The sequence below is a fragment of the Panthera tigris genome, chromosome D2 (genome assembly GCF_018350195.1).
Source record: "Panthera tigris isolate Pti1 chromosome D2, P.tigris_Pti1_mat1.1, whole genome shotgun sequence".
Lineage (NCBI taxonomy): Eukaryota > Metazoa > Chordata > Mammalia > Carnivora > Felidae > Panthera > Panthera tigris.
In genome coordinates, this window is record NC_056670.1 from 31,762,444 (window position 1) to 31,789,745 (window position 27,302).

Here is a 27,302-nt window from a genome sequence, read left to right on the forward strand (position 1 = left end):
AAGCGGTTATCCCTCTTCTCAATTCTCTCTCAGAATGTCTGTTTCTGTCAGTTTTGTCCAGGACAAAGTCTCTCCTTTGGCTTCTCTTCCCATTTAAGGAGAGCTGGCTGGAGCCATCAGATGTCAGGCTGATGCGGCTAAAATCTACCCACGTAGGCTCATTTTATCCATTTTACAATCAGTCCCCATTATGGTCAGTGAACTGGTTCTCCGTCTGTGAAACTCCTAAATACATTCTGTTGGAATGAGTTGTCGAAGAAAAGAATCAGATTAAAGAAAAGAGTAGATAATAATAATGCAAGTTGCAGGCAGATGTGGCAAAAATTGGGAGGGTGGCATCCAAATGGTTGAGGCTTAGGCATTTTGATGGGCAGGAGACCTGAGCTGGCCCTTTCCCCAGCTGTAGCGTCAGGGGATGGGATGGTGGAGGCTCTGAGAGTCACATCAATGCACGCAGAGTGCTCAGAACAGCACCTGGCGGGCAAGAGCTCAGGACGTGCCAGCATTCTGTTGGGTAGGATCGCGTAATGAAGCCACCTTGGAAATGGAGGAGTGCTAGCACCCACAAGGCGGCATCACTGGGACAGAGGGTGAGTGGCTTAGATGGGGAGGGAGGCATCCTGGGAAGGGGGTCTGACCAGAGCAGAGGCTTAGTTAGAGAGAGGACTATCATGAAGAGTCTACAGGGCAACCGACTAGCCAGGCTGCAGAATAGGGAAGATGATTTGAAGGGTCTTGAGGGTCAAGCAGAGGGGCGTGGAGTGTTCCTTTCAGGGCATCTGTGGTTCCAGGAATCTGAGAGCACTTAGGAAGCTTCAGGAAAGGGGCCTCCCGCAGGAACCCCGGGCAGACCCTCCTCAGAGTGGGGCCTTCTGGGAGGAGGGACTGAGGCAGGAAGGTTGAGTACGCTCTCCTTTCTTACAGAGTTTCCCATGGCTACCGTAATAAACCACTACAAAGTGTGGCTTAAAGCAACAGAAATTTATTCTTTTATGGCCCTGCAGACCGGAAGTCCAAAATCAGTCTTACAGGACTAAAATCAAAGTGTCAGCAAGGCTGGATCCTTCTGGGGAGCCCAAGAAGGATCCATTTCTTGCCCACCCCAGCAGCTGGTGGCTGCCAGCTTTCCTTCATCGGCCCGTGGCTGCACCCCTCCAATCTCTTTTCCCCGGGCCACATAGCCTTTTCTTCTGTAGTCTCATCTCCCTCTGCCTCCCTCTTCAAGGCCCCTTGTGGTGACAGGTAGAGCCCAGAAGGTAATCTCTCCATCTCATGATGCTTAACTGAAAAACATATGCATGTAAAGTCACATTCAGAGGTTCCAGGGATCAGGAGCTGGCTTTGATGGCCATTATTCAGCCCACCTCTGCATCTTTTCCCCACCCTAGTTATTGGCCCACTCATCTCTCTCTATCCCACTGGCTCCCTCATGATCCCACCTGGTCCATGATGACCATACCACCCCCTCTCCATCATGGCTGCCCCTGGACTGTCCTTCTGGCTTCCATCTCAGCTGTCAACCAGCTTCATATTCTAGTTTTCTAATTCCAGACTTCCTGCAGGGGGTCAGGTTGGCCAGTTCATCATCACCAGCAGTGTCCACGAGCCATAGGGAGCTGGCAGCCTGAAGCGGTGTCACCTGAGGCAGCCGGTACAGAAGAGGGCAATGGGGCCATGAGCAGGGCGGGCCCTAATCCTTCCAGTACATCTTAAATGATAGGCCAATGGGACAGAATGCGGCTGTTAGAACTAGACCCACATATAAACACGGGAAGTTGATATATGGAAAAGGTGGTGCCGCAAATCAATGGGGAAGAGAGGACTTGTTTAGTAGCCGGTGTTGGGGAAACTAGCTCACGATGTGGAGAAAAATAAAGCAAGAGCCCCACCATACACCGTATACCAAAGTGGACTTCAGACGGATGAAAGACGTCAACATGAACAGTAAAATATAAAGCTCATAAAAGGAAACGTCGGGGTATATCTTCATGACCTTGTGCTTGGAAAGGACTCAGCGCCCAAAGAGCACGTGCCAGAGATGAGAAACGGATCTCCGTCAGAGGATTTCCAATTCAGTGGGAATTATATAGACAAAGGTAACAACAGAGGACCTGTAGGGAGAAGATTTTTGCAGCAATTGTAACCAACAAGGGTCTGTAGGCTATAGGAGGAAGCCCTGTAAATCAGTAGGGAAAAGTTGAGAAATTCTATGGAAAAGTAGGCAAAGTGTATTCACCAGGATGGGAGAGCCCGCCGACTAGGGAGCCCCAGTACAGAGGTGCTGAAGCTGAGTAGAAATCAGGGCATTGTAATGGCGCCTGCGATGACCAACCTCTTCACACCCCCCAATGTGGGCACCTGGGCCACGTGCCCCCCCCCCCACTGCCTGTTTCATGTGATCTCAGAGCTAAGAATGGATTCCAAAGAGTCATTTTGCAGTTGATGTCGTGCTAGTAAATCCTCTCTTTGAACTCCGCTTACATGCAATAGTATCTCCTGCCCCCGAAATTCCGTTCTCCTCACTCGTAGACCTGTATTACAAAAAAAAAAACTGTGCTCAATTATTGTTGCATTTTGAATTTCACCAAAAATGTTGTGGCAATTTGTTTTCTCTCGTTAGATAGGGACCAACATAATGTCCTCAATTTTGCCTCAAGACCTGCAAACTCGAGAGAATTTACTATGGCCTTTTACAGAAAATGTTTGCCAACCCCTACACCAGTACTCTATATCAGACGCCACAAACTAGGAGGTTAAATCACATGAAATCACTATTTTTGCAGGTCAAAAATGGTGGAATGTCGGCAATTTCACATGGCTCGGCTCAATAGATGTGCAGACAGCAGAAGAGATAAATCTTTACAACCCAGTGTGGAGTGGTAAAAGAAATAGAAAGGAATAGCCTAATACTACATATGTAAGGTTAAAAAGCCAATAGCAACCGTGGATATTTAACAAGAATACGTACATGTGCAGGGACATTTTAGCAAAGCACTGGAACTAGGAATTTGACTTTGGGACAAGGAGGTGGCAGAAGAAGGGCTAAAGAGGAAAACCCAACTGTGATAACACTTATCACCATTTATTGGGTAATGGCCACGTGTCCTGCTTTAAGCAGCTTACCTGGGTTCATTCATTTGCTCCTTATAGCACCCCGGCGAAGAAAGTACTATTGTTCCATCACAGATGAGGAGCACAGAGCTCAGAGAGGTTAAGTAATTTGTCCAAGGCTGCTCAGCTTGTCAACATTGGAGCCAGGACTGGACACAGGCAGTTGGGGATCCCATTTTGGAGATCAGATCTGAAGTCAGGAAAGCTAGTGAAACCCAGAGGGATGTAGGTGCACCCAACAGATCTGGCTCCACCCTTGTCCCTCAAACCCAAGCTGTTCTGTGCCCAGCAACCCCCTGCTATTCCCTTCTCACTTCTGCACAATTCAGAGCACACCCACCTTAGCAGCTGGCCATGCTACAGGCAAAGAGCCAAAGAGTTAGGAGGTATGGACACTGTCCCTACCTTGACCCCACCTTGGGTGATGGGATGTGCCACCCACAGGATGAAATAACCGACCACATGCTCCCTGAGAAATGGCTCTGGCTTTGGTGTGCTGAGGCAGCAACTTTGGATCTGCTCAAATCCTGGTCTGAGCCAGGTCTGAGCTCAAATCCTGGCTACCAGTGCAACAGCCTGTGGGACCTCGACAAATCACTTCTGTAAATTGAGGTTAAAATACGCACTGCAGAGGGAACAGTGCTTAGCACAATGCCTGGCATATAGTTAATGCTTAGTAAGTTACTATTATTCCCAAGTTCATTGACTTCACCTAGGGGAAGCGACCATTTCCCATTGCATGTTCTTGACAGAAGGACAGTCAAGAAGAGTGGGCAGGGGCCTATCTACCTAAGAAGCCTGTCCCTCCCTTATCCATCTGTCTACATCCTTCCCTTGCTTTGAACTTGGTCTTCCCGCCCACTGCCTCCAGAAGCCCTCCCTGACCACCCAGCTTTCACGGTCTGGTTAGTTGACGGAAGCAGGTTGGTCATCGGATGTGCACGCTCTCCAACCAGCTCACCTTCCATTTTCTCTCTGACCTGTCACCTCCCGCTGCATACACAGCCCCATGCCACCTCTGGGCTATGACTACCTGCTGGGCTCAGGAGTTCACAAGGCTCTGCCTCCTTTGCCTCATTCTCTCCCTCCCCATCATGGGGATCGTGGAATCCCCTGGAATTCACATGTCCATCAGGCCCCCGGGATGTGAGCCGCTGAGGCTGAGGCCTGTTTCGGCCCCAGCCACATTGCCCTGAGAACCCAGAAAGAGGCCAGGCTTTCCGGAGGGGCTCATGTGGACTGAGCAGCTACAGGGGACGTCACCTAAGTTATCCGTCCTCAGGATGACACTGCAAGGGACGGCCGCCTTCCCACTTTACCTCTGAGAATATGGAAGCCCACCCAGTGCGGCCTGCCCGGGAGTACCCAGGTCGTGTGTGGCATGGCCAGCACTTGGCCCCCAGCCATCGGCATCCCACATCCAGGACCTCTGTCACTCCCCAGCCACCTCTGCCCAGAGGGGACCATCTAACACCCACGTTTCTACTGTGATATTCACTCCCCTCCCTGTTTCTCCAGGGAACCGAAGGCCGCACCAACCGTCTCTGCTCCGTGGCCCTTGTGACTCAGAACAGCTAACTGGGGCTTGGCTAACTGTGAGCTGGCTCCAGGCAGCCCTCCTGCGGTTAGCACCGATTTTCCTTGGTTCCGAGAGTGGTGTCTTCTGTTTGGCTCCACTCCGGGGCAGGGGAAGATTTGCACACAACGTGGGCTCCGCGGGGAGAAGGCACTGGCCTAGAAGGACAGCAGAAAACAGAAAGCTGTCATGAGCCCACTTCTCTTGGAGCTGTAGTTGGGATGCCAGTGGAGTCCCACCCAAGGATGTCACGCGAGTCCCTACAGAGGCAGCATCTTACGCTTACAACCAGAACTACCGCTGCCCCCGTGTCACAGATGAGAAAACGGGAGCAGAAAGGTTGTGTAACATGTAGGGTCGAGCCAGGTCAAGAAGTGGCAGGTCTGTGTGAGTCTGGAGTCCGTGCGCTTTCCACGAGGCCACCAGCCTCACTGGATTGTCGTGATGATGCCCGTTCTGTACAGACCCTACCTACACTGTTCCCTTTTCACAGGTGGGTAAACCGAGACTCAGGGAGCTCCAGGAACTCCAGGTTGTATGGTCGGGTGAAATGGTAGATACTAAACTGGCTCCTGATCCAGTCGTTATTCTGTCCATTGCATGCAGAACTTCTTCATCCATACCCAAGTCTGGGCAGCAGAAGCGTAACGAGGTGGGGTCGTCCTGGGAGGCCTGGTTGGTAGAGGGGTCAAGGAGGGCCAAGTTGCAGAAAGTGCTGGAAGCTAGGCAGACTTGACGGGTGGGGCAGGAGGGCCTATTTAGGGTCTGGCAGGACAAGTGAAGTGTCTTACAGTGTCTGTCTGCACAGCCCAACCCAGGCCCAGTGCTCCCTCCCCTGCAGGGTGGGGACATCCGGGCCGCTGAGGTCAGGTCTTTGTTTGAAGGACAGATAATTAATCCCACGAAGTAATCCCCAAAACACTCCGGCAGATTTATGGAGATCGCCTCTGTCCCAGGAACTCTGCCTTCCCATCTTTCATTTCCTAGGCAAAGCAAGTGACTTGTTATATCACGGGCCCCACGCCAGTAGGAATTTCATTTAGGGGAGTTCTCCAGGTGGAGGGAGATTGATAACCCAGGCTGAGAACCTGCGGTGGCGCTGGGGTCAGGCAGGGAGGGGAGCAGAACAGGAACCATGCTACCTCCTGTCCCCTTGCCCACCGCCGTCCTTCTCCCAACACTGGGGGCCCAGTTTCGTGGGGCTCGCCTGCCACAGGCCACAGGCACCCAGGTAGCATTCCGTCTGACCCTTCCGAGTCACAAATGGGCAAAGCAAGGCCCAGAGCAGGGAGGGAAGGGCCTATTTCCCAGGCCAGCTCTTTCAGCCGCTCTGTCCCATCCTTCCCCACGGTTACCTCTCCCCCAGCCCCACTCCCTGCTCTGCCGGGAAGCTGCCCCAGAGGCAGGAGTCAGAGTTCAGCACTGGTGGGGGCGCCTCAAAGCTCCCCAGTGGGAGTCCTTGGAACCTGACTCCCAAGGGGGCTTTTATGGTGGAGAAGGGGGGGTTGTTGACAGCTCCCCTACCATGCAAAGAGGGGAAGGGGGGACATGGTCCTGGAGGTCATGGTCGTTGCTTCTGGCCTGATGGCTCTGCCTTGAGCTTGCTGGGCCATCTGGGAAGCTTGTCCCTCTTTATAACACAGACTTTGAGCTAAGGTGATTACTCACAAATGTTTATCAGGCACCTCTCCTCTGCCAGCCTCTGGGGATATAATTACGCGAACGAGACAGATAAAGCTGTTGCCCTCGTGAAACTTACGGTTTAGTAAGGAAAATAGAAAGGTGAAAGTAAGCCAACAGATGAATGCGTGAGATAATTTTAGAGAGTTGACAGGTACTTGCAAGCAAATAAAACACTGGTGGGTTGGGGACAGATTGGTGAGTGACTGAGCTGGGACGACTTGGCTGGTGTGGTTGGGGAAAGCCTCCTTGATATGGTGACATTTGAGACGGGCCTGAGCAACGGTGGAGGAGGCAGCCATGTAGAGGTGAGGGGGAAAAGAGTTCCAGGCAGAGGAAACAGCACATGCAAAGGCCCTGAGGCAAGAATGAGCTGGTGTGTCTTAAGAAACAGGAAACCAGAGAGGTGTGGTGGGGAATAGAAGGTTGGGTATAGGAAATTCAGAGATCTGGACAGGGATGGATCATGTAGGGTCTTACAGACCAGGATGAGGAGGTGAGATTTTATTCCACTTGCACTAGGAAGACATTGCAGTGGAGTAACTTGATCTGTGGTCAGGCCTTTAAAAGATCAGAGAAAGGTGGAGCGTGGGCTGGAGAAGGTCAAGAAGAGAAAGCAGGGAAGCCAGCTGGAAGGCCACCGGGGTGACGAGGTGAGAGAGAATCTGGAGTGCTTGTGCCAGCTGTCCCAGGCTCTGTCCCTTTGTCCGTCCAGCCACTCGCAACCCTTCCTCACCACCCCCAGCTTCTCTGGCAGCTCAAGACAGAGCTCTGCGGTGGGCCAGCCTTAAGCTGTTCCTCCTGCATACCCTGCCTCATCCACACCCCCACTTGATCTCACCCCTCCCTCGAGGGCAGGGGGCCAGGCCGTGGGCACCCCAGAAGTGAAGGGAGAGCTGGGTCGCCACCAGGAGAGAGCCGGGGATGGCGTGGCAGCATCCAGGACTGTCCTCGCCAACTTGGCACCCCCTTGTTCGACAGGCACCGAGCCTGGTGGGGCTGGCTCCTTCCTGAGGCTCACACCCGGCACTGGATAATTAAAGCCATAAGTCACCTTCCGTCAGGGGAGCTGCAGGCTGGGGCTCACAGCTGGCACGGCTCGGGGCTTAGTGCTGGGAGGGAGAGTGGGCAGGACATCTGGGCAGAGGTTGGGGGGCTGAAGATCAGAGACTACCGTCCCTTCTGGCTTTGACTGAGGTGGTGTTTGGGCTCTCAGACGCTGCTCGGTGCCAGGGACGGTGCCAGGAGCTCCCTCCACAGACGAAGGACTTAGTTCCTCTTTCCCGTGGGCTCTGAGTCTCAAGCTTGCAAACACCCCCCCCCAAAATGCCATCTGTCTGCAGGGAGGTTCTATGCCCCTCTTCCCCCTCCAGAAGTGTCTGTTCACAGAGCTTGGATTGGGGGCGCCGTAGGGTGTCCGTCCCCTTAGCCGCGCCGGGGAGCTTCCCAGAGAAACTGCACCCCCCTCCCGCCGCCAAGGGAGTAGGTCTGTAGCCCAGATCAGCCCCTGTCACTGAGAGGACCCCAGCCGCATATCCCGAGGGTGGCCCCGTGAGAAGGACCCTGCCCTCTGACCTGTGACTCTCTTTCTCAAAACCGTGCCTGGTCAGAGTCTTTGCCTAGATTTTGGTTGCTGACCCTCCTTGGCCAAAAAAGGCAAGGACGTCTCTCTTTCTCCTGTTTCCTGCTTGCTCAGCAGAAGTTCCTGCCTGTGCGAGCCAAGGGGACGGGAACAGCTCGGGACACCCCTCCCTGTCCAGCTGGGCTCACTCGTCAAGCATGCTGAACACCCACTCGGTGTGGGGTGCTGGGCCGGGCCCCGGGGACATAATGTGACAAGGAGGACTGACGCTCAGGCTGCCGCCCCACCACAACCCTGTCCGGGACCCCTGGCCTTCGTCAGAGAAGCAGGGCCAGGATCACTGGCAAGTGGAAATATCACACTTTTAGAAAAGTACAGAACCTGCTACAACACACCCCCTTGTGTTCACCCACCCAGATGACATTTTGCCTCAGCCGTTTCTCATCTTTTTTGCTCTCGCTTTTGTTCTCGGTTAGGCAATGAAACTTGACGACGTTTCTTGCATTTTTCAGGAATCTCCGAGGCTTGGGCTCTGAGGACCGAGAGCAAAGGGTCAAAGCCTCCAATCCTAATGTGGCTTCAAAATTGGGGTCCCTGCTTGAATGTGGATTATGTCTCAAGTGACATTAGGAATCATTCATTTTGTTTAGTGTGATAATGACAGGTTCAGTGCCCTAAAGAAGTCCTCATCAGAGATGTGTAAGGATGAGCTGAGCTGGCTCTAATAACTCTAGAAAATGTTGGCGGGGGTGAGTTTGATAAGTGATTGACAAAATGCCGATGATGGGTGAATCTGGGTGGTGGGTGTATAGGGCCTCGTCGTGCCCTTATCTCCACATTTGTGTATGTTTGAAGCCGTCCACAGCGAAAGCTTGTTTCTTTTTAAATTTTTTTTTTTTTAACGTTTACTTATTTTTGAGACAGAGAGAGACAGAGCATGAACAGGAGAGGGGCAGAGAGAGAGACACACACAGAATCTGAAACAGGCTCCAGGCTCTGAGCTGTCAGCACAGAGCCCGACGCGGGGCTCGAACTCACGGACCGTGAGATCATGACCTGAGCTGAAGTCGGATGCTTAACCGACTGAGCCACCCAGGTGCCCCAAGCTTGTTTCTTTTTAAAAGTGTGGTCCCCAAAGCTGCCGGGGGACCCACCACTGGCCTGGGACCCGCATCTGACTGTGGCCCCAGGGAGGCCCCCAGACTTGAACCAGACTTGAGGTTGACCCGTCAGACCCAGCTCTGCCTCTTCCGTGCCGTGCGATGTCGGCCAGGTTTCTCCCCATCCCTGACCCTCAGTTCCCCAGGGGAGATGGAGAAGTTTGAACCTGATGGGCTTTTAAGCACTCTTCCGTTTTCCGTCTCTGACGCCGCACGCATCTAACTTGAGTGCTCAGAGACCCCACCAGAGGGTAAGTGTGGGAACAGCCCTTTTTACACCTTCGGTTACCTCCGCGGATTTCCCATACCACCCCTCAAGAGAGCTCGTAGAAAAAAGGCCCTATGGCCAAAATAAGTCAGAGAGACATTGCATCACAACATCCTTGCCCTGGCAAGTCACAGTGCACGTCGGCACATGAAAGGCTCTGACGAGTCCTGCGGTGAAGATATCTGTTCCGTGTTTCCAAAATGTTTTTGATCTCAGAACTTTTTATTTTTATTTTTTTTATTTTTTTTAATGTTTATTCATTTTTGACAGAGAGAGAGAGACAGAGCATGAGCGGGGGAGGGGCAGAGAGAGAGGGAGACAGAATCGGAAGCAGGCTCCAGGCTCTGAGCTGTCAGCACAGAGCCCGACGCGGGGCTCGAACTCACGGACCGCGAGATCATGACCCGAGCCGAAGTCAGACGTTCAACCGACTGAGCCACCCAGGCGCCCCGATCTCAGAACTTTTTAAAAGTTGGCTTTTCCTATATCCCATGCGTCAGAGTTCCCGGAGATACCCTCTAGGAAAACCTGACCTTCTTGTTTTCAGATTGGGGGCTCCTACCCAAGAGGACAAATTTGCCATCTTTTCTTGGGAACGTCATGATTTCTGACCCATTTTCAGTGGAACACGAGATTTTATGTTTTCCACACTGATGGGTGGGTTTTGTCCTGAACTAAATTGGTAGTTATTTCCCCTAGTCTTTCCCTGACCAGAAATATCTGCTTTGATGTTACAATCTGAGTCACTGACCAGATGCCGGAAAACCCTCCAACATTGGGAAACTATGCCTGGCACAGTCTGGGGCTTTCCTGCTGAGGCCTTCTAGAAGCAGCGTTTCTAGGGAGGGGTAGGGCTTTGGCATTAAAAGCTGTGGGTTCAGATTTCAGTTCAGCCACTTAGCAGCCACAGGACTGGGGACACATTAGCCTCCCACATCAGTTAAGTAATCAGTGGGTCCCCACGAGGCTTAAGCAGCATAGGATGTAGCAAGTTCCAATTGTCCTTCTTTCTCCAAAAGAATTTACAGCAACAGCTAATGTTTATCGAGTACTTGCTAGGTGCTGGACACCGTGCAGGACTCGAAAGAGGCACTACCAGCTTTGGCATTCGTATCGGCTCTGTGGGATAAATATTATCCCTCCCCTTTTACAGCCAAGGGAGCTAAAGCCCAGAGAGGGTAGTTAACTTGCCCATAGTCACACAGCTCGCGAGCAGCGGTGCTGACGTTTTAACACTGGCCTTAGGCACTACGACAATGTTCCCCTTTCAAAAAGATCAGAAATCAAAAAGATTAATGAAGACATTAATCCTCTGAGCCTCAAGAACTACACCTGTCTGGTCTTCAGCGTCTCTTGGTCCTAGGATGACCTACGCGGCATGATGTCAGGCCCTGTGCATCCTTGGGGATACACTCGTAGACAACCATGGGATCTTAAAAGTGAATGAGTCCATGGAGACTTCCAAGTTCCCTGAGGCCCCCAGCCTCTAGCCCCATCCCGTGGGGCCCCCTCTGTGGGCGAGGAGGGTGCCGAATGTGCTGGACTCCATCACTCCCCCCGCCCCCAACCCCGTCATCTGCTTCAGCCAGGGCGGTTAGCTCAGTTCTTGACTGTTTTATATACTGGGGTTCTCGGCAAAATTGTGTCTGATAAAAGGGTTTGCTACCCAAACAAAGACATTTGAAAAACCACTGCCAAAGGAAAACCCGTCTGTTTTCAACAAGGGAGGACCCTGAAGCCCAGAGAGGTTAAGTAACTTGCCCAGGGTCACCAGCCGTCCTCCTGGGCGGCAGGCAGATCTCTGTCCTGTCTTCAGGACTCAGGACACGGGCCAGGCTGAGGGGGGGCTTCGCAGCCCCCCAGGGAGCCCCTCAAGGTCAGTCGTCCAGGCCGGTTCTGCCCGCTGGTGGCCAGTTTCTATGAAGATAACTGTGTCTGAGGCTGGCTCCCTGAACCTCGTCCGACCACATCTATTTCTGGGCAGCGGAGCCCTGACGGAGCACAATTTGATTCATAAATTACCCAGCTCAAGGTGTGTGTGATGGGCTCTCCTTCCCAGATTTGAAAGTCATTCACTCCAGAACTTGTAGTACTTGGGGCTGGAGGTGGGGGAGGGGTGCAGCTGTGGGATTGTCGGGATCAGCAGTCACACAGGGGAGGTGGCGGGGGAGATGGGAGGACTCGGCGACTCAGGGAGCATCGCTGTGAGCCAGCCTCATGCTCGTGGACTCCTTAAATCCTCCCAGCAACCCCAGCAGGCAAATTCTAGTATCATCTCTGACTGGCAGGGGAAGAAACTGAGGCTCAGGCGGGCGAAGTCATTTGCCCGAAGTCACATGGCTGTAGTGGAGCTGGGATTCCAACTCAGGGCTCTCTGATGCCGGAGTCTCTCCCACACGATCATGGCGACAGCAAGGCAAGGAACACAGAGCAAGTGACATTTAGAGGACGAGGCTAGACCCTGGGAAATAGGGTAGGAAGGGGAGGTTCGTTCGGGTCACCAAGGCTCCTGGTTCAGCAGACTTGGGTGTGCACCTGCAGCTGGTCTCGCTCCGCACCCTGCCCCCTTCCCACAGTCTTTGCTGCCTAATGCCATTCAGTTCCGGGCAAAGCTTGGTTCCACCTGCCCCTGGATGCTTGGGTCATCATCCTTGACACCTACCTGACGTAGGCTCGGTACATTACCACTTGCAAAGCCTTTTCGGATCCCTTATCTCACTGAACCTCCAAATAGCCCTGCGAACAGGACAGATATTCTCACCCACAATGAGGAAACTGAGGCTCAGAGCGGCCCACAAGCCCACAAGTATGAATCCAGTCTCCTAACTTCATGTCTTCCGCCATTATATGTAGGTTTTGTCCTTCTCCTGGAGGTGACCAGTCCTCCTCATTAGAATGTGGGCACCTGGGGGCATGACCCATGTCCCCAACCTGTGCTTGGCACCTAGAGGCTCAGGGTGTGTGTGATGGGCTCTCCTTCCCAGATTTGAAAGTCATTCACTCCAAAACTTGCAGTACTTGGGGCTGGAGGGGGGGTGCAACTGTGGATTGTCGGGATCAGCAGTCACAGAGGGGAGGTGGCGGGGGAGGTGGGAGGACTCAGCGACTCAGGGAGCTGCCTGAGGGCCCCCACTGCCCAAGAAACCCCTTCCCCTGCACCTGTCTTTCCCACGTCCCACTGCTAGGACAGCACAGAGGTGTTGGAGAGGAGGGGGTGGTGGCCCACAGGCTGACAGCGCACCCCCTCCACCACCACCCCCCCCCCCCCCGCCGCTTCCATCTCCTTGGGCATCTGATCACCGTCCTCTTTGTTTTCTTAAGTGTCTCTCCTCCTCCCTGCCACCCCCCCCCCACCACTCCCTCTCCGTGACAAGGCCTTTCAGATCATCAAATATCACACTCTTCTTATGCGAGGGCTGAGATGGCTTTATCGGAGCCCATAAATCTCCCAGAGCCCTGACGCCCTCCTGAGTGCCAAGCCTCAGGTGAGTTATGTGGGCCGGGCCCAGCAGCGGGCGGCACAGGCGGGCCTCCGGGGAACACGGCCGAGCGACCCAGTGCACCTTGGTGCCCACCCTCGGCTGGGGGAGGGGCTCCAGCTGAGGGTAGGAATGGATGTTCTGGGCCCACCTGCCGCAGGCCATGGAAGCAGCCAGGCTCAAGGCAAGCGAGCAGGCAGGTTCCTGGGGGATCTGTAGCCCTCCGCTTTCCTTGTCTCCTTGATCATCGCCAGCCAGTCTCCAGACCCACACAGGAGAGACCACAGCGTCCATGACGGACATTTGAGACCCGAACCACCCCGGTTCTAATCCCAGCATGGTCACTGAGTAACCATGAGCCCTTGAATATGTCACCTCCCTGACCGAGCCTCAGTTTCCTCATCTGATAATTGGGATGGCAGATAGCAGATTCTCAGATAACATTCTGAGAATGCAGTGAGCTCACACATGTGAACGAACTTGCCAAGCACCCTGCCAGGGGGCAGAAGCACGTATCTTCCCCACCTCTCGGGGGCAGCCTGGCCTGTGCACGAAGCCTTACAGCCTGGAGTCAGCCAGCCTGGCCTTGAGCCCTGGCTCTCCCACTTACTAGCTGCGTGACTTCAAGCCAATCACTCAAGTCTCTCTGTGCCTTGGTTTTCTCACCTGTAAAATGGGAAGAACACTAACACTGGGGATGATGAGGATGATGATGCCTGCACGCGGAATTGCCGTGAAGCTTAATGAACAGATACACGCGAAGGGCTTAGAACCTTGCCTGCCACACGGTGGGCCCACACTAGATGGCCCGTGTTATCGCTCCTTTTGTCGCTACCATCACCCATTCCGTGCCCGCCTCACCAACAGGCCTTCCCGCCTCCAGAAACTCCCCACAGGACACAGGTCCAAACTGCTTACCCGGCGTTCAAGGCTCCCACCTCCTCGTGTCAGCTGGTCCTGACACCACTGTGTGTGAGCCCTGCTCCTCCAGCCGGCTCCCCCGCCGTGAAAGGGTTACTCTGCCCTCCCACTTCTGCTCTTGCTAGACTCCCAACAGGAAGGCCTTCTCCCCTCCGTGCTTACCCAGACCTGCCCACCAAGGCCCAGTGAAAGGAGCTCTTCCCACACCGGCCCCCATGAGCTGCCCTCATCGGGGCCGGGCACCTTTTTGGGCACAGGTGCCATTTTCTCATCTAAACTGGACGCCACTTGGGAGCAGAGACGTCATCTTGCGCTGCTCGGCCTCTCTCTCTTTAGTGGCTGACATGACTTCCATATAATAACTTATTTAATTCCTATTCCTGGACATGGAGGTTGTTCCTAATTTTCTTTATGAAGCAGCACCTTGGTGAACATCCTGTGCAGCTGCACGTGTGGGCACATGGGGTTGAAGAGAAAATGTTGCCCAGGAAGTGGGGAGATTCTGATCCCAGCCGTAACCCCTGGCGATGTTTCGCTGATCCCCGTTCAAGTGTCCTCAGAGGCCCGGAGGCCGCCTGCCTGAACCACCTGTTTTGCAGGGAGCCACACGCTGCTGTGGGTGAGAGGGCCGTCGTTGGAACCCCAGCAGCCCTACGTAATAAGTTTTACTACCCTTGACTACTCGGGTTAATGTTTCATACATTGGAGCCAGTTATTAGCAAATTAATCAAAGTCCAGTTTGTGGTCTTATTAGGAGAGGTAATCATTTGTTGGTTTAAGTGAGCTTGATGAAAACCGCCGTTCTGTGAGATGCCTGCAAGGCAAGCAGACTGCCGTTCGCGTTTCCTTGAGGGACTGAAGGTTGTCTTTCCCTGACTGGACGGTAGTAACGGTAATTAATGCAGGAGGCACTCAGCTCAAGAAACATACCACTATGGGTGCGTCAGGAGCGTTATGATGGCCCCAGTTAGAATCGCTTATTGGCCGATCCCCCACTCAGAGCCCTGGAGCATTATGGTCTCCGTGACATCTGATGTTGCAAGTCACGCCAGTACCGGGGCGCCTGGGGGGCTCAGTCGGTTAAGCGTCAGACTTCGGCTCAGGTCATGATCTTGCGGTTTGTGAGTTCAAGCCCCGAGTCGGGCTCTGTGCAGACAGCTCGGAGCCTGGAGCCTGCTTCGGATTCTGTGTCTCTCTCTCTCTGCTCTTCCCCAGCTCATGCTCTCTCTCTCTCTCTGAAAAATAAACATTAAAAAAAATTAAACAAGTCACACCAGGACCGTTCTGCCCCACCTTTTACACCAGCCTCAGAATGGCCCCCGGACATCCCTGTGTCAGTGCATTTCTTCGTTCAAACAAAATTTGCTGAGCCCCTTCAATGCATCAGCTGGTCATCTGGGGAAACCAGTCCTTCCTCTCCTGGGGCTTATGTTGCAGGGAGGAGAGACCATAAGCAAACACGTAAATGGGTGAAAAGAGAGGTTGAGAAAGTGGACGTGTTCTGAAGGCAATAAAACAGGCTAATGGAGCAGAGAGTGAAGGGGTGTGAGGGGCCGGCGCGGGGATTAGGGAGGGCTCCTTTGAGGAGGTGACGTTGGAGCTGAGGCCCGAGTGCGGATAAGGCACCCTGCAAGGTCTGCAGGGACAGGGTCGGGGCACAGGGGCTTCAGGAGAAGCTTCGGAGTGGAGGCCTAATTCCCTGCCCCTGCCTCCTCCAGGGTCCTCCAGAGGGGTGGCACGCTCTCAGCCTGTGTCCCCTCCCCCGGTTGAGAGCAGAAGTAGCCCCCCCCCCCCCACTGGTTGCCATGTGTTGATCACGGAGCTGTTGAACACAGCCAGCCCGGCCCACGTGCCACCCAGGACGCCGGCCCCTTTTGTCAGCAGGCAGTTAAGTAACAATTTTTAATTCATAAGACATCTTACCCAAAGCCCACGTCTCGGACTGACTCCCCGTTTTCAGTATACGGCCATAGAGTCAGACCGGTCAGTGCCGGGCCCGCGGGCCAGCCTGCCCCACTGGACCCATAGAGCTGTTTCATGGTCTACCCCTGGCACGGGAAGAAGGAAAATCCAGGGCCTGTGAGACGTGATCTCTTCAGCTGCGTGAGAGCTGAGTTTAACTCTGTTCCACCCCTCACCACCTGAGTGCCAGCTATTTTTAACTGCTCTGTGCCTCAGGCTCCTTAGCTGTAAAATGGGGATGCAGATATCTATCTCATGCGCAGGGGGGGGATGTGAAAATGTGTAAAAGATAATGCATGCAAAAACACCGCGCGGTACCAGCCGCGATTCCTGTCAGCTGCTGTTCAGAGACTCGCCGCTCCTTCTGGACGAGACGGGCCACGGTCGGGAACGCCCTGCTTTGATTCTCCCATTCAGGAGGCAGGCGTAGCGGGGAACGGAGGACCAGGCACCAAAGCGTGCGCCTACTATGTGCCAGGCACCACAATAGATGCTTTATGTACAGGATCACGCCTGATCCTCGCACAGCCTCGTGAGGTGGGAGCTGTTATCTACACTTTGCAGATGAGGAATTTGGCTCAGAGGAATTAGCAGTTTGCGGGAGGTCTCACAGCTGGTAAGTGGCAGATCTTTTGCCAGCACCTAGGTCTTTTTTTTCATCCTGGGCACAGTAGGTGGTCTCTTCACTTGGGTGTTGATATAATAGGCTCCAGGCAGAGACCGGGACTGAAAGAGAGACCCCTGGAGAGAAGGGGCTGCAAATCCCAGCCCTCCTGTCTTCCCCGGGAAGGGCCCCTGACCCTGGACCTGAGGAGGTCAGGGTGCCAACTCAGAGGCCAGGTGACGGAGCAGACACCCATCTCCTGACGCCTCCTTCCTCCATTCAGGGACTGGCATTTGAGTGGATGGATGTTTGTGCCCAGAAGCCCAACCAGATCATGAGCTCCTCATAAGCGTGGCCTTTTTTCCTCTTCTTCCCTCCACAGCCCCAGCTCAAGGCCAGGCCTGCAGCATGCCCCCACCTAGTGTGTGCTTACTGACCCTTCCCAGTTGCTACAGAGTGGGGAGCGAAACTTCAGGCATCCAACAGATATGTCATGAGTGTCGTGCCATGGGGGACAGAAGTGGGAAACCCTGGCCCTTATCCTCTAGGCCACACTGAATCTCGCTGTGAGAACCAGGGTCGCCCCACAGCTCAGGTCGCCCCACGGCCAGCCCAGCAGCGTGGCTCAGCGAGTGTGATATGGCACAGCCCCCAGGATTGGGTTCCTGAGGCCTGTGCCATTGGAGGTGGATCTTAAGAACAGGAAGGACCAGGGTGGAAACCATCGCTTTTCCTTGAACTTGGAGGCCCGCAGGACCAGTGGCTGTTAGCCCAGCAGAGCAGACAGAGCAATTGAAAGTCACGCCTGTGTTCCCACACGCACCATCAGCCACTCGCTAAACTGCTTCTGTCCCAGACCTGGCTCGCTGCGGGTCAAGATGCTGCCAGGGAGATAACAAGGGGACGAGAGGTGGCAGTGATGCTGTTTAGCAGGGCCTTGGAGGAGGGGCACCTGGGGAAGGGGGGAGGCTGCCAGCCTGGGAGGAACAAGGATGTGGGCGGGTGAGCCCCCCATGGCCCAAAGAGAGAGCTGCATCTCCTCCTGCTCCCCATGTCTGACCTCCTGCCTCTCCCTACTCCCTCCTTCCAGCTTCCCTCTCCTACAACCTCCTGCCTATAACCGGCTATAAAACACAGAAGCCCTTTGCCTGACTCTGCTGCGCCCTCTAGCTGCCACTGGGCCTCTCTCCTTGTTTTTTTTACTCCCCAAGCATCTGCACCTGCACTCACTGTCCCCACATCTGTGCCCCACCCGCCCGCAGTGTCTCACAGTCTGACCTCTGGGGACATCTGAAGATCCAACCCGTGGCCGGTGCTGGGATCTTCCTTCTCCTTAGCCTGTCTGTCGGCGCTACCTGACCCTACTGACCATCTCTCTCTCGGAATTTCCTCCTCTCCTGCCTCCAGGCACCTGGCACTATATAATTTCCAGACTACCGCCTGTCTGTCTAAATTCTCCTGCTCATCCTCACTGGAGCCATAGGTCTGCCCTAAAGGTAGCCTTGCCAGTGCCGTTTGTGTGTCACCACCTCGGTGCTGACAGCTCCTGTCTGCAGCCCTGCCTTCCCACTAGTCCCCACCGCAGGCCCTCCTGGCCACCACCTGGGGGACCTCTACATGTGGGCATTCTGCTTGCTACATAATCTTCCCTGGAGGAATGGATCTAGAACTTCGGAAACATATAATGTTTTTACCTAGGACTCCCTCCTGAGGAAAAAAAAAAAAAAAAAGCAACTTTGTTACATCCATTCTATGTGGGATGATGATCTCTTGTGTATCACTTAGCACAGGGCCAGGTGCAGAATGGGTGCCAACGCGGTGTAGGGCCAGTGCCTGCGGGGCAAGGAAGAGAGACGTAAATGTACTTCCAAGCCAGCCATTTAGCAGCCACGTGACCTTGGACAAGCTATTTAACGTCTCTGAGCCTGCTTCCTCGCGTTTGACGTGGGCTCTGTTCTTACTTACTAAGTCATTGTGAAGAGTAAGTAATATGGTTGTGCAAACGGCTTAGCCCCAGTGCCTGGCATATGGAACTGCTCAGTAAGTACTGGCTACTGTTTTTAATAAATAGGGGAAAGAAGGCTGGGACTCCCCCCTCGGCTGCCTTTCATGCTTTAGCAGACTCTGTTCACATCCTCGCCCCACCCCCGCCCCAGCCTTTCTTTTGGGAATCTGAAGAGGCCTTGGTGCCTGGAGCTCCTAGAGGAGATGGCTGACCCCAAGAGAACCGGCAGGGTGGTAATGACCTGCTTCTTCTCTTTTGCGAACGCCGTAAGTCCCCAGTTCCCAGAACCCTTAGGGTGCTGAGGCGCAGACCTGCTGCATCCCAGAACCACCCCCACAAACCAGGTCTATGGGCAGGCACCATGGACAGCACCTGTCAACCCAGGGGAAACAGCTGCCTTTCTGCTCAGTGCAGGGGGGCTGAACAGGTGAAAGGCGTCCCTGGGAAGCCTCCCCAGGCCCCCCCCCCAGGCCCCCTGGGACTCAGATAAAGAAAGTCCAGGAGACCAGAGGGCTGACGGGGTGGTATCAGTTTCCAGGGTAGCAGAGAAACTTGTTTGTGTGGCTGCCAAACCCACAGAAAGGGAGGATGGTGGGAGGGGAGCTAAGGGAGAAGAGTAAGGAAGTGGTGACCCACTCCCCACCCGGAGGGCAGAGCCCTAGTGAGATGGCCTGTGAGATGCCCTTGACCTTGGCCTCAGGGCTGCCAACTTGTACGGATGAGCTTTTCGTTGTGAGGCCCTCCTGGCAAGAGGGCAGGCTTGGCTCAGTGTTCCCGCTGGGCAAACAGCTCTAGACACAGGGTTGTGGGGTGGGGGTGGGAGTGGTGCCGGGGTCCACAGTGGTGTCATCTTGGGCAAGTACAGGTGGCCAACCCTTGTTGAGAACTTCCTCTGCGCCAGGCACTGTATCCACTCATTTAATCCCTGCAACAACACTCTGGGGTGGGTACTATTATTGCCCCCAATTTACAGACTAGGAATCCAAGATCATCCAGGTATGTTAAGTAACTTGACTGAGGTCACCCAGCTAGCAATAAGCAGAGCTGTCTGAGCCCATACAGTCTGCCTCCCGAGAGCATAATCTTAACCACGTCTCTGTGCCATGTTGCCATGTTGCTTTCCTTCGGGAGCCTGAGCTCAGCAGGTACCTACTTGCACGTTCAATAGCACGATTATGTCATCAATGTCGATCTTTGCTGTGAGACTGAAGGCATGGACCTTGCCTGCTTTTCTCTGTGGATCCTCCAGCACCCTGCCCACAGTAGGTGCTCAATCTGAACTCAATCAAATGGGCGATCTAATCAGTCCATCAGTCTTTGAGTGCGCCCTGCCCTTGGCCCCCACTGCTTAGGGCACAGGGCTCACCTCCTGTCTATGCCTGGACCAGCATCCCGGTGAGGACTGCTATTGCCATGGTGACAGGAGACCATCAGAGCCAGTGGCTCACTCAGGTGGCCCTGTCAGCTCACTGGGTATAAGCCTTCCTGGCTGCTGGTCCTGGGAGTTAGTGATTCATACTTGGCAGGAGGCTGAGGTAGATATGGAGAATAAAAGGATAGGTGTGGGTGTGGGGGGGGGGATGTGTTGGGGGAGGATCCCCAAGCTTGAATGGGTACCAGTTGGAGAGTAGTTGCCTGCTGGTTTGTTGGAGAAGATGCCTGGGTTGGGGGGAGGGGATATTTTATGTGCTGGAGACAGATTTCAGGTTGGGGATGGGCAGTATGGCCATGACTGGGGCAAAGTTGCTGAGTGGGGAGGCCCAACTGGGTGTTCCAGGGTTGATAACCCCATTTTTCAAACAAAAACCAAAGCACATCATTCAACAAGGGGCTTCTGGTTTGTGAATGATTTATAGGAAAAATCTTGCAAAGATAAAAATTGAATCACATTTAGTTAAACATTTGAGAGGTTCCTTTATTGGGAAGAATAAATTTATATGGAAATTCGGAATGATGGGATGCTAGCCCTGGAGCTGGGGAGGTGGGGCCAAGCTGGTGGCGGGGGGGCGGGGGGTGGTGACGGGTGACAAGAGGCTTTGAGGTGTTGCCTCAGGGCAGCCCTTCAGCTCAGTATTAGGGGCTCAGAGGACACAGCGCCCACCTGCGATGTCCATGCTTCACCCCACCTCAACCCTGATCACCCTGTGATGTGAATGCCTGGTTGAGGGCTGCATCCCCTGCTAGAATGTGTCCCTGGAACATCATAGGAGCTCGATAATCGTCAAATGGATTAGCTAATGACAAAAAGATGAAAGCATGCATCCCCTTGTTTGCCCGGCAGCAGAATTCCTGGCTAAAGAAAAAGCCCTTACACTCATGCGTGTCTCTGCCTCCTTGCAGCCCTGTCCTCCCCACTCCACGCACTCAGCGGGAAGGTACCCAGGTTTGTCTATGGCTACGGGAAGAAGCTCAAGACAAGGGGGAGGCTGGAGTGACGTCCCATCCCTGGTCAAGCCCCACATCAGATCCCCAAAGCCCACAATCAGAGCTGCACGGGCTCCGCAGTCATCAGCTGCCTCTCCCCTGCCTCGGCCAAGCCCTGCGGCGGGCTGGGAGGACAGCGGAGGGCAGCTTCTAGCCACCAACCCGGTAGATGTGGGATGCCTTGCCAACCAGCGGAGGTTTGGCAGAGAACAGTCCCTGTCCCCAAGTCTAAAGTGAGAAGAGGTCATTGTCTGCTCTGTGCTTTCCCTGGTCGACTGAAGACACGATGTGAGCCCCTAACCGTGCACAGATCCCTTGAGAGCCGGGGCCACGGGTGAGTGAGGAGATCCAGTAGTTTCTACCTGTGTGTGTTGAAAGCCTGAGGATCCGTTCACACCTATGGAATCAGTGTCCATCAACCCCTTCCCCAGTCCTGCCCATCATCCAGGGCCCAGCTGAAGCCATACTTAGTGAGTACTTACTTTGTCCGGGAACTGTTCCAAGCCTGCATACATACTGTTTTTCACTCTCATTTAATTCTTATAACCTTATGAGCGAGATCCATTATTATCCCCCTTTTACAAATGAGGAGACCAAGGCATAGAGGGGTTAGGTGAATTGCCCAAGGTCACACAGCTGCTACACGGTGGGGCAGGGGATGAATGCCCCCTCCTCCGTGAAGCTTTCCTTCCTTGAGCCTTCCCCTGCGTGAACAGTCTCTCCCTGCTGAGAACTCAGAGATGCTAAGTCTCCTACGTGTCAAAGCCCCGTCACCAGGCTGCGAGTGCCTCCCTCCGCATCCCCCACGCCACCAAGCACGGGGTCCGGCCAGAGGACACGCACCCTGGAGATCGCGGACTCTGTGAAGGAATGGCAGCGTGTGCGTATGTGAACGAACCAACAAGCTGGTTAATGAGGGCGAGAGAAGAGCGGAATTGGGATCTGCCCGCGTGAATTCGCAGCCTGGTGGGAAGGGCACCAGGACAAGTGTGGGGGCCCCAGTGGGCTGGGAGCAGCGATCCTTTAGGAACCTGCTTGCCACTGGGTGCCCAGCACTGGCCAGGCTCCTTGAGGGGCAGTCATGAAAGGCCCCCATCTTCAGGCTGGCCGGGAAGACCGCATGAACACACGGGCAGCAATGGGAGAGAGAACAGAGCAGTGGCGACTGCCCGTGAGCACAGAGGGTCAGCCAGAGAAGCAGGGCCACCTTCCTGGAGGAGGAGGGGTGGCCAAGAGAGGAAGGTGGACACGGAGACAAGAGGAGGCAGGAATGGACGTGGTGATTTGGGGAACCTGGGGAGGCCCTCGGGGGGACACGGGGTGCCTGTAGAGGGAAGCATAAAATGAAGTCGGTGAGGGAGAGAGGGGTGGACACAGAGGCCTTGGTCTCCACCAGCATCACCTGTGTGTGATTTTTGCCAGTACTTTAAATATGCACTTCAAGGTTTTTTTAAGTTTATTTATTTATTTTGAGAGAGAGAGAGAGAGCACATGAGTATGAGGCAGGAGGGGCAGAGAGAGAGAGGGAGAGAGAGAATCCGAAGCAAGCTCAGCATGGAGCCCAATGTGGGGCTAGAACTCACGAGACCGTGAGATCATGGCCAGACCTCAAGTCAAGAGTCGGACACTTAACCGACTAGGCCACCCAGGCGCCCCTGTACTTCAGGTTTTGATAAGTACTTAAAATAAAGGCTTGTTCTTAAAATCAAATTATATTTATTGTACAAGGGAATTGTACCACTGCTATGTAGAAAATCAGAATAGGATAGAATGGAATAGAATAGAACATGAGCTTAAAAATAACCAAGCAAAGTGAGCTCCTGCTTTAGTCCATTCGGGCTCTATGACAAAATACCAGGGGCCATATGGCTTACGGACAGCAGACATTCATTTCTCTGCTGGAGGCTGGGAAACCCAGGGTCAGAGCGCCAGCACGGTCAGGGAAGGGCCCTCTTCCCAGTTGGCAGAAGGGCGCTTCCTCGCTCTGTCCTCACATGGTAGAAGGAGCGTGGGATCTCTTGGGCTCGCTTTTATCAGAGACCAGTTCTACTCAGGAAGGTTCCACTTCATGACCCACGCACCTCCCAAAGGTCCACCCACTAATACCGGCGTGTTAGGGCTTTGGACGTCCCCATATGCATTCTGGGCGGGGGGGGGAGGGGAGCAAGCATTCAGACCCTCGCGGTTGCTGAGTCCTGGCTGCGTGCTGCTCCCTTTGGAAGGCGTCCAGCCAGAAGCCTGCTCTCTCGGTGAAAAAAGGAGAACGAGCGAGTGTTAAGAGAGATACCAAAGGCATACTAGCACCAAACCAAGGCTTCCCCCTTGACTCAGTCGGAGAGACGGAAGAAGACTGAGGAACTGAAAGTCGTCACTCTGCAGGTCACTGCTGGCTGTGCCTGGACCCCGTCCTCCAGAACCCTTCCCATTACTCCTTGAGCCAGCGTCCGCGTTAAGTTACTGGTTTGTCCCTAATGCGCAGAGAGGAGCCCTCACCGAAGCCCACGTCCACCTGCCCTGGGCCCCAGGCATACCTGGAATGTTACTCTCTCCTTGCAGGGAATACCAACAGCATCTTCGCCCTGGACTACATCAGTGGAGCGCTGACCTTGAACGGCCTACTGGACCGGGAGAACCCCCTGTACAGCCATGGCTTCATCCTGACCGTGAAGGTGAGGGCCCCGGGGCGGGCACCTGCAGCCCGTGTGGAGGGGTGCCCACACTGCGGTGCCAGCCTCCAGCAGAGCCCCCGGTGAAACTCCAGGAGGGCAGCGCTCCTGGCCTCCCACCCGGCGTGCCCAGGGCCGCTGTCAGGAACGGACAACACTAGCCAAGCACAGGCCACATCGGGGGCCTTGCTGGGCACCTCACAGCCATTGCCAAAAGTCACATAGGATTGGGACTTTTATCCCCACTTGAGGAATGAGGGGACACACAGTAGGTGCTCATCCATGGGGCCACGTTCTGGTACTCATGATGCCAAGTTCTACATCGTAGCTGCCTCAGATTCTTACGTTTACCCCATGTCTGGGATGCATCCCGCTTCTAGCTTCCCTGGGGCTCTTCCCTGGTTAGGAAGCAGCAGCACAGTGGGGAGAGGTGGAAACTGCTAGAGTCCTTCCCCTGGAGGTGTAGTGGAGCCACAACCCCCAGGTTCCTGTAGCCCCCTGCCACCCAGGGCCCGTTGTAATTAAAACCTGTGCTTTGCAGAGCCATTCCCTGGGAACCCCATTTAGGGTATGGACCCTACCTGGGCCACAGGGGTCCTCCCCAGCCCTACCCATCGGTTGAGGCAGGGGAAGGCACAGGACTGAGGAGAGGGGCTTGGGGAAGGAGGCCCTTCCATCCTGAGGAGAATAAGGCAGCCCAGCCTGGCCCTCGATTGCTCTCCTTGACCTTGGGAGGGCTGCAGCAGCGGCCGGTTGATTAGCCCTCCCTGGCCAGCCGGCTTCTCTGTCTCCACCCAGTGTGCACATGTGGGCCGGTGAGGGGAGGTAGGCTAACACCGCCTTTCCCCCCCACCCTGCATAAAGCTGCCAGCCAAGCCATGGGCCCCTCTCCGCCTCCCCTCCTCTCTGCTTGCTTCCTGTGGAGGCACACATTTCGGGGTGGAGAGAGCTGTACCCTGGCCCCAGGGGACCCTGAGCTCGGTTTTTCCATCTTTATATAAAATGTGAGGGTGAGTTCCCAACTTTGGATGTGACTCCAAATCTCCTGGGGAACTGGCGAAAGGTACTTAGTCCTGGGCCTCCCACACAAAGATTCGGGTCCAGAAAACTGGAAATGGGTATTTGGGAGCCGGGGCCTCTGCCCCAGAGACTAGGCACCCAGGGATTTGAGCCCATCTTTCCTGAGCCCGACCCAGACCCTCATGGCACCTAGCTCAGTGTTTGGGCCATAGCCGATGCCAGAGTAAGTCTTGATTACCTGCTAGCACAAAAATGCTTGGCCTCGGTTTTATCATCTGCCGCATTGAATAAAGAGTCTCCCTTTGCCCCTCAGTGAGCCCCCAAATCTGTCTTGTCATCACCATGCCCCCCGTCCCCTTGGTTCTGGAATCCTCCTGCCTCAGTTTGCTACCTACTCTGACTGTTGTCCTTATGCAAGTTACTTAACCTCTCTGAGCCTCGGTTTCCTCAACGGTAAAATGGGGATGCTTATGACAGAAACTTCCTCCTGGGGTTGTGGTGAGGGGATGGGATAATTCACATAAAGCACAGGAGATAGCATTGGGAAAGCCTTCGTAAATGATGAGAGCGTGACTATGGACGCCTTCGTCTCTGGGATGTTTGTCCTCCACCTGCAGGGCACAGAGCTGAATGATGACCGCACCCCGTCCGAAGCCACAGTCACCACAACCTTCAACATCTTGGTTATCGACATCAATGACAATGCCCCAGAGTTCAACAGCTCTGAATACAGCGTGGCCATCACCGAGCTAGCCCAGGTCGGCTTTGCTCTACCCCTCTTCATCCAGGTGGTGGACAAGGACGAGGTGAGTCCCGGGAATGCGTGGTCTCTCCAGACCCCCCGCCCTTTCTGGGCTTTGCAACCCTGAGAAAGATGCCAGGTATTTCTAGGCTTCCAAGTCCCCAGCTAAAAAAAATAGAAACAAACGTTGCTACCTCCTCCCCTGCAAAACTCAGCAGTCTCTAAGCTTTGACCCCCGCCCCCACCTCTGCAAAAGCTATTTGAGCACACACTTCCAACGTGTAGTTCTTCGTTTAGTCATTTATTTAGTAATGTATTTAGAAATATATGCCCATCGGGGCACCTGGGTGGCTCAGTCGGTTGAGCGTCTGTCTGGCTTCAGCTCAGGTCATGATCTCGCGGTTTGTGAGTTCGAGCCCCGCGTCGGGCTCTGTGCTGACAGCTCAGAGCCTGGAGCCTGCTTCGGATTCTGTCTCCCCCTCTCTCCGCTCCTCCCCTGTTCACTCTCTCTCTCTCTCTCTCTCAAAAATGAATAAACGTTAAAAAAATTTAAGAAATATATGCCCATCTTACTAATCTAGTACGTGCCTTATAAAGCATACACTGAAAACTAGAAATTTTAAAAGTTGGAGGCTCTTGTATAATAACTTTTTTCCTGGAAAAAAGTTTGTTTTCTGCTTTTGGTGTAGTGAGGACTCCTGCTTTTCCATGCGAGGAGCTTGAATGTTTTCAAGGGGATCCCAGGCCGCAGGAGACCAGAGGTCCAGGAAGCTAGAAATGGGACACACCCATTGTGTGTCCTTGCAGGGCCTGCCTGGCTGAGGCCGGTCTTGAGAGGAAGGGACATGGGCTGCGAGTGAGGGAGAGCTTGAGAAGGACAGGAGGAGGAAGACTTGGGGATGGGGCCTGTGCCCCTCCAGCCCGGGATGGGACGGGCTTCCGAGCTGATGGGGACGCTCTGGGCCTGCCTCCTCCCTGCCCCTCTCAGGCACCAGGTCTCCCCTGCCCGTCAGCAGCCACAATCGTTAATAGCACTTATATTTATTACCGCTGTTCCCTGGCCCATTCTGCTCAGGAATTCCATTAGGTTTTCCAGCCTGAGGGGCTTCTCTGCAATTACTCCTCCCTTCTTGGGGCTCCCGCACTGGCCTTGCTCCAGGCCTGGCTTCCTGCTCGCTCCTCCTGCCCCTCTCCACTCTGGCTGCTCAACAAACCAGCACACCTGCCCAGGGCCCCCCCCTCCCACGATCCACCGCTCTCCCGTCAGCTTCTCTCAACCGGACAAGGTCCTCCCCCTCCTGCCCTAACCCCCCAGCCCCCTTCCCCGGCACCAGCTCACCCCCGTCCCCGCCCCTCTCCGCCCACCCCGCCAAGGACATGACCGTGAAGAGGTCAGTCCCAGTGTGCGCGCGGGCACGCACACACAGCACATCTTTCCATCTCTTGCTAAATCATCCCATACCTAGCTGTCTGGGATAACTAAAGTATGTACTGAGCACCTCCTGTTTACAAGGAGCTATATTTGGCCCCTTGAGGGAGTGTAGCCCACGGTCACTGTCCTAAAGGGCCAAGCGTGCTTATACAAAGGCAGTATGTAGTTTTGAAAATATACACAAAAATGTCAAAAGTTTAAAAGGTGGAGATAGATAGGTGTAAAAAGAAGTTCCACCATTTTCTCACACCCCAGTGGGTCATCTTTTATCCCCCTGGAGTGCAGCACCCCCTTTAGACACCGCTGTGTGAGTGAGAGCCTCAGGAAAAGTCCCATCTCTGGTTTCAGGCTATCACTAATGTCCAAGAGAACAGAGACACTTGGTACCAGGGTGCGGGCCAGTGACAACGAGCAGCGAGGGCTCCAGAGCTCAACTGAGGAAGGGGGAAGAAGGGGCCAGAGGACCGGCAAAGGCTCTATGGTGAAAGGGGGCCCAGGGCTGAACCTTGGGACACAAATCAGATGGCAAAAGGCAGCCAGGCGGGCTGGTGGGGTGGGCAGTGGCCCACAGAGTGGTGCAGAGGAAGGAACCTGTACAAAGGTTTGTGGAGTCGGCTGGTGGGAAGGTGGGCCAGGACACAGGCTTTTAGGGCCTTGAATGCCAAGCCAA

At 54.4% G+C, this 27,302-nt stretch overlaps 1 protein-coding gene across 1 annotated transcript in view; it reads left to right on the top strand.

The window, feature by feature from the left end:
• CDH23 (cadherin related 23) overlaps positions 1-27,302 on the top strand; it is a 365,372-nt gene that overhangs the window by 156,233 nt on the left and 181,837 nt on the right. Inside the window, 2 exon segments of the mRNA XM_042960117.1 lie at positions 23,329-23,441; positions 25,076-25,264. Of these exon segments, the coding sequence (XP_042816051.1) occupies positions 23,329-23,441; positions 25,076-25,264 (302 nt within the window).